At 37.8% G+C, this 12,440-nt stretch overlaps 1 protein-coding gene across 14 annotated transcripts in view; it reads left to right on the top strand.

Annotated features, from left to right (window-relative positions):
* Positions 1–12,440, top strand: part of NCKAP5 (NCK associated protein 5) — a 1,072,936-nt gene that overhangs the window by 715,784 nt on the left and 344,712 nt on the right. For all 14 annotated transcript variants that reach the window (XR_013172672.1, XM_077153602.1, XM_077153594.1 and 11 more), the window contains one exon: positions 1,066–1,153. Coding sequence is in view for 13 of the 14 variants with exons in the window: in XM_077153602.1 (XP_077009717.1) it covers positions 1,066–1,153 (88 nt within the window). In the remaining variant the exon portion in view is untranslated. The remainder of the gene's footprint in view (positions 1–1,065; positions 1,154–12,440) is intronic.

Below are 12,440 nucleotides of genomic sequence, written 5' to 3'. Positions count from 1 at the left end.
ACTTTACCTATTACTGAGCAAGATATATAAAAAATAGATGACATGGTCCTATTCAAAATGTTGAAATTCACTTCAGAAAATAAGACACGCATATATGGGCTATTTCAATATTAAAGTGAGGGTATTTTGAGTGATAGAATTAATGATATAAAATCAAGAGCTATAAGAATTCAAACAAGTGAGAGACCAAAGAAGTCTCGTAGGATGTGATACTTGTGATGGATTTTGAAAGATGGATGAGATATTGGAAGATAAGAGGGAATTGGGCAGTGCGATGGTGGCTCAGTGGCAGAATTCTTGCCTACCATGCTGGAGACCTAGGTTCAATTCCCGGTGCCTGCCTATGAAAAGAAAAAAAAAGAGGAAAAGGGAATTGGCATTCCAAGTAGCAGTAACAGTATGAGCGAAAGCCTGGAAATAACAATGAGTGTTGGCTTTACTCATTACTCTATAGAAATACTCATAAATGTGCACAAAGATACATGTATGAAGAGGTTTGCTGTTTGAAATAGAACAGATTTTGAGCTAACTTAAATTCCACCAATGGGGAATGATTAACTATCTGAAGGTACATTCACAGTATGAAATACTAGATAGTAGTTGAAAGAATGAAGTACATCTTTATGTCCTAACAATGAGGGACCACCACGGAAAAATATGACTATATTAATAAAGAGAATGCATTATGTGACTTTTTTTTAATTTTAAAAATCCAAATGTTGTTACAAAAGATGAATGTAGTGGCATTGTATCAAATTAAAAGGGAACATTGGAAAGTGAAGAGGGCTATTTGGAAGACATCTGTGTGAGTACAGATGTGGAGGCCAAGGACAGGGACCTGAATGGGAAAGAAAAGGCGAGAACTCAAAGAGACATTCTGAGGAGTGATTTGAAAGGGCTTCATAGAAGATTCTTAATATAGAAGATGAAGAAGAGAGGAGATAAAAGGAACTTCTAGGTTTCAGGTTGGGAAATGCAATTTGAAGAATAGTTTCTGCTAACTGAACAAGATCCATGCTAATAGGAAACCTTCTTTAATGGAATTCTTCATATTTTGTTTCTCAGGATGGAAGAAACAGTACGAAATCTATTGCAGAGTCAAGGACCTCCAGAGCAGAAAAAAGAAGAAAGCATTAATATAATGTTCTATCAGGTACAGCATGCTTCTTACTCTCAGGCTTGTTTTTCTTGTTTCTGTAGTTTGGTCCTCATGACCAGAGATAAATATATGGTTCAGACTCCAGAGCTGGAAACCATCCAGTCACCTCTGGAATCATGTGCATTTTGTGCAACTCATTCATTTCTGAACTCCTTCTATGAAACAAGTGCTATATTTGGTGGTAGGGGGGATGCACAAATAGGTTTATAGTGAAGCAGGGAGACATATGAAATTCTCTTATAATCCTCTGTGTTAAGGGCTATGAGAAAGGCATCGACAGCATTCTCTGGGAACACAGGGGAGAGAGTGATTCACCATGACTAGATTGTGGAAGACGCCTTCCCAGAGGTGTGACACTTGAGGTGGGCCCGAAGAACGCAGAGCCAGGGAAGGGTGTTCCTGGAGAGGGAAAGCCTAGATAAAGGTCCAGAGGTGTCAGTTTTTATGGCAGACTCACTCTACTGAGCATGAGAAGCTCCAGGTACCTGGATAATGGCCTGGTGAAATAAAATGTTGGACAGTGAGGCTGAGAATGCATGGATGAACTGGATGGGGTCAGAGTTTGTATACTATGCTCTTAGTCTGGCCCTACACCTTGGGCAATGTGGAGCCCAGAAGAGATCAACAGGGAGCATGCTGTTAATGAAGTAACGAGTCCTCTTCTTCCCTGATAGCACTTATCCAAGGGTTCTTCAACATTTTAGCAAAGCGGCCAAGCCAGAAGCAGGACATCTAATCTGAGGATGATTTAAGTTGGAGGCACAAATGAGAAGGCTCTGGAAGAATGGGAAAGGAGAATGCATCAGGAGTAGAATAGGCAGTCTGTATTAGTTCCCTAGGACTGCCATAATAAATTACCACAAAGTGAGTGACTTAATGCAACAGAAATTTATTGTCTCACCAGTTCTGGAAGCTAGAAGTCCAAAATCAAGTTATTGGTAGGGTCCTGCTCTCTTCAAAGGCTCAGGACAAATCCTGCCTTCTCCCTTCCAGCTTCTGATGTTCATAGGTATTCCTTGGCTGGTAGCAGCAAAACTCCAGTTTTGCCTCCATCTTCGTATGGCCGTCTTCCCTCTGTGTGCCTCCGTCTTCATTTCTTATAAAAACACAGATGAGAGTAGATTAAAGCTAAGCCCTTCGAGGATGACCTCTCCTTTTTTTTCAAATATAATTTTGTTGAGATACAATCATATACCATACAATCCATCCAAAGAATACAATCAATGGTTCACATTATCATCACATGGTTATGCATTTATCATCATGATTAATCTTGGAACATTTGCATTACTCCAGAGAAAGAAATAAAAAGAAAACACCAAACGTCCTATACCTCTTGTCTCCCTCTTTATTGACCCCTAATATTGCATTCTACCCAATTTAAAGGCATACAATAAAGCTAAGTTAAGTAAGACAGTGTTGTATTGGGATGACCTCATCTTAACTAATTATATCTGCAATGATCCTATTTACAAATATAATCGCAGTCTGAGGTACTAGGGATTAGGATTTCCACATATCCTTAATGGGGGTACCTGTCAATCCCCAACATAGTCTGTTTAGATACATTTAGACTTTTAATGAGAATCACTTATATTCACAAATAGATACAACATATTGTAAAGTTACATGTGGAGAGCTAAAACAAACTAAGGAGAGCAAGGAAGTGGGCAGAAATTAGAGGTAATCACGAGCCAGTCCTAGATTTTCACAGGCGAAAAAGCAAGTGGGTTTGGGGAGGCAGGCACAGGAGCCCAGCTGGATAAAGATAATTTTGTCCTAGCATGCCTGAATTCATGAGTTTTGCATTTGGTTCAGGTCTCTGCAACCCAACTTGTTTCTGAAGAGGATTGGGAGGAGTCTGATAATAAAAGTCAAAGTATTATATAAAGCAATCTAGGGGTATTTAGTCTTAAGGCTGTATCTTAGAGAGTTGACTCCTGAAATATATATGGAGCTATGGTATAAGTTCCGGAGCACAGTTGTCCATCCTCAGTGAAAACAAAGCAGGGAGGGGGCTTAAGTGACCCCAGAAGAGTTTAAAGTTAGCTTCATAAAAACACTCAAATCCATTCCTAAGAGAAGTGTTTAGATTCTTCTTCACAGGGTAGTCTTTAACTAGAAGTGTGTGCTTAGTTTTTCCCGATGAGAGAGGTAGGTTAAAAAGTTAGGACCTCAATTTTAGATCCCTCCAGCTATGAATCCCCCTTATATATTATACCTGCTTTGGTAAAAAGGTGCAGTTATAAGAAAAAATGGACTTGATTCTGCATTTGGTGGCCCTGTGAATCTGAAAGAGTCATCTGCATCTTAAATGTCATTTTTTTGGTCCCTTCACAGGTGACACCAGGCTTCATTGGAACTAAATACATTGGCATCACTCTTGTGCTTTCCTTAATCTCTGCAGTGTGGTTCTGTTTCATCACATTCTTGTTTCTTTTGATCATTCCTTTTTAATCTCTCCACAAGTCATTAGCCAAATCCGTGGTGTCGACATTTCACGTTATCATTAGAATTCAATTTGTGAAACTGGAAGCTACTTGGAAAAACAGACGCTTTAAAAAAATGTGTTTTAAAACTATTTCCTCTCCTTAACTCAGTCTCTTCCATTTGGAAAATTAGTTCTTTCCTCTAGGGAAATGACAGTTATTGACTTGAAAGAATGCCTCACAGAAGGGATTTTTCAGAGGTTGCCCTAATTGGAAGAGGAACATGAGCTACCTGAACCGTAAAGGGCATTTAGACATTCAACAAGTACTTATGGATCTTCTAGGATCCCACTAGATACAGCCTCAGGCTCTGGACATTCAAGAAACAAGAACAGAGAGAAGGGAAATAGTAGAGCTGCTGGGCAGCGCAGAGTCAAGAGAGGTCCCTCCAGCGCACAAGTTTTAGTGTTCTCAATAAGACCAAAAGTTGCAAAATTAGTTGCAAAATAAGCTTGAAGAAGCACATGTGGATGCTGATGGAGCACATAGTTAACATGTCCCAGAAGCCAGATTCTGTGTTTCAGATATGGGCTTGGAAAATTTATTGCATCATAATCCAGATGTCATTAGCACACCTGAATCAGATTTTCTAGCTTATAAGATTTCTTTGAAAGGAGCCAGAGACTCATGTAGAGTTTAGGCCCATGGGAAAGTTTTGTTTTCCACTATGGAAGCATTTGTTCTGTGGCTTTTATTATAAAAGGGGAGTAATTGTTTTCTCTGGTCCAGGATCATGCTAATTGTTTTGCATGCATTAAAAAGTGGTCATACTCTGTTCAAGGGCCATGTCCTGAAGACCTCTCATAATTTGTTTCTTGTATAATTTATAAATTGTCTCATTCAATGTGGATTCTCTCAAAGGATAGGGGTGTTTCTGCTCAGCAGCCAAAGTTCCCCACTATATGACAAGCAGTGGTTTATAGTTTGCCAACCTTGCCATTGTGCACTTCTTGACTTTTTTAAGTTTGGGGATTTTGCATTATTTCGAAGTTACTTGCATGAAGTAACATTAATAACATATTTCTGTGACCATGATTTCAAATTGCCTAGTTCAGAGCTCCATAAAATGTGCCCGATAAAACAATCCTGTCAAGGAGGTACTGTCACTATCCCTGACTTATAGATGAAGTCCTATGAGGCTCAGGGAAGGAAGCACTCGCCAGTGATACACAGCCGAGAAGGAGCCAAGAAGGGAGGGATTCAAACTCTGGTCAATCTGACTTCACAGCCTTAGCTTTTATGCTGAAGTCCAGAGACGTTAAATTATTGGCCAAAGATACCCAACTGATATCTAAGTCTGGATGGGAGACTTTCAATTTTCTATCTAGAGCTCTCTTCATTCATTCATTCATTCATTCATTTATTCATTCAAATAATTATTGATATGCTTTAAATGCATTAGTTTCCTATTGCTCCTGTAACAAATCACCTCAAATTTAGTAGCTTAAAACAACACATATTCATTCTTTTAAGTTTTGGAGATCACAAGTCTAAAATCAAGGTGTTGGTAGGTCCGTGCTGCTTCTAAAAACTTCAAGGGAGAATGTGGTTCCTTGTCATTTTCAGCTTCTTACAGCTGCCTTCATTTCTTGGCTGGTAGCCCCCTTCTCCACCTTCAGAGAACACCACTCCAACCACTTGTTCCATCATCATATCTTATTTTTCTGACTTTGATCCTTAGCCTCCCTCTTACATTGGGTCACCCACATGATGGGGGATGATCTCAAGATCCTTGATCTTTGTCATATATGCAAAGTCCCTTTTGCCACATAGGGTAACAGATTCACAGGTTTTGGGGATTGAGATGTAAATGTCTTTGGCAGGCCATTATTCTGATGACCATACTAATAGTTGTTAATGTAGGAGGCTGGCAGCACCCAGCAGACACTAGGCTAGGTGCTAGAGATACAAAGATGACTGATGCAGACTTTTCGCTGGAAATTTCAATTTATAGGATGCTATAAATTGGGAGTGGGGCAGGCAAATTCTCAAATGTATGCAACAATGTGACAGAAGCCAAAATAACAGCTGGCACAGGCTCTGAGACACACATCTAACCCACAGCACTGCTCTCCCTAGAGACCTGCCACCGGCATAGGGTTAGTAATCTGTTTCCCTTTTCTTTTCATCTGTGTGTCTTGAAGTAGTATCTAGGGTGATGAGCTTCTCATGAGTTCCACTCACAGCCTATCTCAGAATATCTTATGTCATTTATAACATAAATCACAGACTTTCCCAAATTAAATACATAGAATAAAACTGAACATTTAACTGGGAAGTATTTTAGTGTCAGGGAGGGTAAGGAGTGGGCCCAATCTAAAATCTCAGGTTAGAAAGTTACTTACTTGAAATAAAAATTCAGCAAAAGGAATGAAAATAAACTTAGATAAATCACTAGGCCCTAAAATATTTATGCCTATCATTTCTCTTGTGGAAGAGACAAGCACATGGGAAGTAGAAATGGAGAGAAATAGAAGGCATATGGAGCGGTCTTTCGGGGGAGTTTTGGGAGGATGGCAAAGTAGGGATCTCCAGGACTCACTCCTCCAGAACAGCTAGTGGACAGGCAGAAACTGTCTGAAACACCTGCCACTGGGGCTCCAGAGGCGGGTGAACACTCCACAGCATCAGGGAAGAGTGCTTCAGAAAGGCTGAGAAACTGCAGTTGAGTACCTTGCTCTGTGACAGATGCCAGCACCCATCTCCACTTTTGAGGCAGGACCACTTCAAGGTCTGGTCCCTGGTGGCCCTGCAGATGGAGAGGGACATGGAAGGGACATGGGCAGGGCAAAATTGAGTACTGATCTAGGTTATTGGTCAGCAAATTCAGATCACTAGGTCCTGGCTCTGAGCTGCTGTTTCAGCCTGCCTCAGATAAGAATGGAAGTCATGGCCATTGTTTCAAGCCTGCCCTGACAAGGGTAGAGGCAGCAGAAGTTTATAGACCTAGTACCATTTCAGGGCTGCAGGAACAGTCTTTAGGAGAGTGCCATCTGCTGGACAGCCCAGGAAAGCACAGCTTTGGAGAGTTATCAGAAAGGCTTCAATGTCTTTCCTTCCCCTCCCCCCAGGGCTCTTTGGAGCTGCTCCGCACCTCCTTCCTGGTAGTGTTTTGGCTGAGAAAGACTGGCTTGGGAAATGCCTCTCCAGGTTAAACCTCCTACAGAATTTGCCCTAGTAGGCGACTAGTGGTAAGGAAAGGAGAGTTTAAAAAAAACTAAAGAAGCAAAACAAAAACAAACAGGTTAAGATTCCCAAAGAAAGAACAGAGGAAAGGAAGCATTCTCCTAGGTGAAACACTTACACAAATATTGCAATCTTTGAAGTTGTAGCACATGTCCAAGGCAAGAATCAGATGAAGAAGAGCTAGAAAAATCTAAACAATTAAATACAGGCAATTATAAAAGTCCAGAATAAGTTGTACCAAGTGTCAAAGAAGAGTTTAAACACAAAGCTAATCAACAGTAAAACCCTAGGCAAGAGAGAGAGAGAGAGACTTGACTTTCAGAGTAAACTCATCAAGATAATCAGATGCCTAGACATCAGCAAAAAATTGCAAGCCATACTAAGAAACAGGAAGATGTGGCTCTGTCAAAGGAACAAAAACAAAAATTTCTGAGATGCAGAATTTGATTAACTAATCAATGATGTTCAAGCATATCACTTAAATCAATTCAAGGAGATGAAGGAAAATATGGCTAAAGAGATGAAGATATTAAGAAGACATTGGTGAGTATAAGGAAGAATCTATAAATATAAAAAGAAACAACAGAAATTATGGGAATCAAAGGCACATAAAAGAGATTAAAAATGCACTGGAGGTACACAAGCAGCTTTGAACAGACAGAAGAAAGAATTAGACAACTAGAGGACAGAATAATTGAAATCTTATAGACAGAAGAGAAGATAGAGAAAAGAGTAAAAAAAATTGAGCAGGGTCTCACGGATTTGCTTGACAGCATGAAACACACAAGCATGTTTGTCATGCATGTCCCAGAAAAAGAAGAGAAGGAAAAAGGGGCAGAAAAAATATTTGAAGAAATAATGGCTAGAAATTTCCAACTCTTATGAATAAGACATAAATATACATGTCCAAGACGCACAAAGTATTCCAAACAGAATAAATCCTAACACATACTAATTAGAATGTCAAATGCCAAAAATAAAGACAAAATCCCAGAAGCAGCAAGAGAAAAGCAATTTGTCACATGCAAGGGAACCACTATTGTGAACCATTATTGTGGTTCCCTTGTCTGATTAAGGGCCGATTTCTCAGCAGAAACCTTATAGGCGAGAAGGCAGTGGTATGATATATTTAATGTACTGAAAGGGGAAAACTGCCAGCCAACAATTCTTTATCCAGCAAAACTCCTACAAAAATAATGGAGAGTTTAATATATTACAGATAAACAGAAACTGAGAGTTTGTCAAAAAGAGTTCTACCCTACTAGAAGTAGTAAAGGGAGTTCTCTAGACTAAAAGGAAAAGATAGGAGAGAGAGGGTTGAAGTAGAGTATAGAAATGAAGATTATCAGAAATGGTAACTTAAAGGGTAAAAATAGAGACAAATAACATAGCATATGACATGTAAAATCAAAGGTAAAATGGCTGAAGTAATTACTTTCTTTTCAGTAATAACATTGAATGTTAAGGGGTTAAACTCCCCAGTAAAAAGACACAGATTGGCAGAATGGATAAAATGTATGCTCCAACTATATATTATCAATAGGAAACTCACCTTAGATCCAAAGGCACAAACAGGATGAAAGTGAAAGGTTAGAAAAAATATCCCATGCAAATATTAATTAAAAATAGAGCTGGAGTAGTTATACTGCTATTGGACAAAATCTTTTTTAAATGCAAAATTGTTATAAGAGATGAAGAAGGACACTGTATATTATTAATAAAAGAGGCACTCCATCAACAAAAAGTCATTAATATGTATGCACTTACCCAAGATGCCCCACAATATATAAGGCAAATACTAGAAAAACTGAAGGGAGAAAGAGACATCTCTACAATAGCTGGACTCTTCAATACAACACTCTCATCAAGAGACAACATGTAGACTGATAATAAGGTAATATAACTTGAATATGATTAAAGGACCAGATCTAAAAAACATATACACAACATTGTATCCCCGAACAGTAGGATACACATTCTTCTCAAATGCTCATGGATTATTCTCCAGAATAGACCACATGTTGGGCCACAAAATGGCTTTACCAAATTTGAAAAGCTAGAAATTATACAAAGTACTTCCCCTGACCATAATAGAATGCAGCTGGAAATTATTAATAACTGGAGAACTTGAAATTCCCAAGTATATGAAGGTTAAACAACTCGCACATAAACAATCAAAAGGTCAGAGAAAAAATTGCAAAAGAAATCACTGAATACCTTGAGATGAATGAAAGCAAGAACATAACATATTGAAACTTATAGGATGCAGTGGAGGCAGTGCTGCGAGAGAAATTCATAGACCTAAAAGGCCTACATTAGAAAGAAGAGAGAGTTTAAATCAAAGACTTAACTGCATACTTAGAGGAACTAGAAAAAGAACAGTAAACTAATCCTAAAGCAAACAGAGGAAAAAAATAACAAAAAAAAGAGCAGAGATAAATGAGATTGAGAATAAAAAAGATGAGAGAAATAAACACCACCACAAGTTGGCTCTTTGAAAAGATCAGTAAAATTTACAAACTGTTAGCAAGATTGACAAAGAAAAATAAGAATGAAAATGCAAATAAAATCATTAATGAGAAAGGGGACCTCACTACTGACCCCACAGAAATAAAAAGGATTATAAGAAAATATAATGAACAACAAATAAAACTTAGATGAAATGGATAAATTCCTAGAAGCACACCAACAACCTATACTAATTCTAGAAGAAATAGAAAACATCAACAGGCCAATTACAAGTAGAGATTGAATCAGTCATTAAAAATTTCCCAATAAAGAAATGTCCAGGACCAGATGGCACAGGTAAATTCTACCAGTCATTCCAAGGAAAATTTATACCAGTCTTGCTCAAATTTTTCCAAGAAATTGAAGGGGAGAGAACACTATCTCATTCTCGGAAGTCAACATCACCCTAATACCAAAGCCAGTTAAGGATACCAGAAGAAAAGAAAATTATAATCCAGTTTTCTCTAATGAATATTGATGCAACAATCCTGAATAAGGTATTTTCAAATTGAATCCAGCAACACATTAAAATAATTATACGCTATAATCAAATGGGTTTTATTCCAGATATGCAAGGGGTTTAACACAAGTAAACCAGCCAATGTAGTACATCACATTAACAACTCGAAGGGGAAAAACCAATCATCTCTATTGACATAGCAAGACATTTAACAAGGCCCAGCATCCTTTCTTGATAAAAACACTTCTAAAGATCGGAATAGAAAGAGAGTTTCTCAACGTGATGAAGAACATATATGAAAATCCCACAGCTAACATTGTACTCAAAGGTGAAAGACCAAAAGCTTTCCCTCTAAGATCTAGAACAAGACCAAGATGCCTGCAGTCACCACTATTATTCAACATTGTGCTAGAACTTCTAGCTAGAGTAGCAAGGCAAGCAAAAGATACAAACAGCATCCAAATTGGGAAGGAGAAATAAAAACGGCACATTTGCAAATGACATAGTCATATAAATAGAAAATACCAAAAAGTCTACAATGGAGGTACTAGGGTTAATAAACGAGTTCAGCAAAGTGACGGAATATAAAATCATCGTGGAAAAAAACAGTGGTGTTTCTATACACTGTAATGTACAACCTGAGGAGGAAATCAAGAAAAAATTCCATTCACAAGAGCAACTAAAATGATCCAATATCCAGGAATATATTTAACAAGGATGCAAAGGATTTCTGTGTACACAGAAAACTGATAAAACATTGCTAAAAGAAATTAAATAAGAACCAAATAAATGCTAGGATATTCTGTATTCATGGATTAGAAGACTAAATATTGTTAGCATGTCAGTTTTACCCAAGTTGATTTACAGATTCAGTACAATCCAAATCAAAATTTCAACAGCCTACTTTGCATAAATATACAAGCAAATTATCAAATTTATTTGTAATAGTAAGAGGCTCTGAATAGCAAAAGCATCTTCAAAAAAAAAAAGGCTTTAACTCGTACAAAGCTACAGTGGTCAAGACAATATTATACTGGCATAAAGATAGATGTATTGGCCATTGGAATTGATAGAAATAGACCCTTGCATGTGTTGATATTTGACAAGGTTGCCAAGTCTATTCACCCCGGGCAGAATAGTCTCTTCAACAAATGATGCTGGGAGAGCTGGATATCCATAGGCAGAAGAATGAGTTTTACACAAAAATTAACTCAGTGTATCAAGGACCTGAATATAAAAACCAGGTCTATAAAACTCCTAGAAGAAAATGTAGGGAAGCGTCTTCAAGATCTTGTGGTAGGCAGAGGTTTCTTAGATTTTATACCCAAAGCACAAACAACAAAAGAAAAGATAGATAAATAAGACCTCCTCAGAGTTATTAAAAATTTTGTGCCACAAAGGACTTTAAGAAATGAAAAGGCAGCCTATCTAATGGGAGAGAATATTTTGAAACCACATATCTGTTTAGGGTTTAATATACAGAATATATAAAGAAATCCTACAACTCAAATAATAAAGACAAACAACCCAATTAAAAATGGCAAAAAGACATGAATATTCATTTCTCCCAAGAGGCGATACAAATGGCTAAAAAGCTCATGAAAAGATGTTCAACATCACTGGCTCTTAGAGAAATGCAAATCAAAACCACAGTGAGATACCCCTTCATATATGGTGGAATGGCCGCTATTGAAAAATCAGAAAATTACAAGTGTCAGGGAGGCTGTGGAGAAATAGAAACACTCATTCATTGCTGGCGGGAATGTAAAGTGGTATAGCTACTATAGAAGACACTGTGGTGGTTCTTCAGGAAGCTACATGTAGAATTGCCATATCATTAGGCAGTCCTGCTACTAGGTATCTACCTAGAAGAACTGAAAGCAGGGGTGTGAATAGACAGTTGCTCACCAATGTTTATAGTGGCATTATACAAAATTGCCAAAAGATCGAAGCAAATTAAGTATCCGTCAACCAATGAATGGATAAACAAAATGTGGTATATACGTACAATGGAATAATTTTCAGCTCTAAGAGGGAATGCTGTCTTGATTCATGCAACAACATAGATGAACCTCTAGGACCTTGCCAGACACATAAGGAAAAATATTCTATGGTATCACTGATATGAGCTAATCATAATGAGCATGCTCATAAATTATTATCTAGAATGTAGGCTGCTAGGCTGTAAGAATGGGGATAGAAAATGGGGAGCAGATGATTAGTTTGTGCAGAATTTCTATTTAGGTTGATTGTAAATGTTTGGAAGTGGATAGTGATGATGGGAGCACTTTATTGTGTGTATAATTAACATTGAATTATGTTGGTGAATGTGGTTGAAAGGGAAGGTTTGGGGTCATGCGTGTTACTACAAGGGAAGTTAGAAAACAAAATATAGGAGTATATGACACAGTGCACCCTGGTGTATACAATGGGCTGTGGTGAATGGCACAAATATAAGAATCTTCTTTCATTAATTATAACAAATGTATGACACTATTACATGTGTTAATAATAGGATATATGGGAAAAGTTCACTTAATATAAACTATGGAGTATAGTTACCAATAATATTTTAATAGTCTTTCATCAATTGTGACAAATTTACCACACTAATGCAAAGTATCAGCAGTGAAGGGCT

This window comes from Tamandua tetradactyla, chromosome 3 (assembly GCF_023851605.1).
Source record: "Tamandua tetradactyla isolate mTamTet1 chromosome 3, mTamTet1.pri, whole genome shotgun sequence".
Classification (NCBI taxonomy): domain Eukaryota; kingdom Metazoa; phylum Chordata; class Mammalia; order Pilosa; family Myrmecophagidae; genus Tamandua; species Tamandua tetradactyla.
The sequence above is the reverse complement of the archived record's forward strand: the minus strand, read 5'-3'. Positions and strand labels throughout refer to the sequence as shown.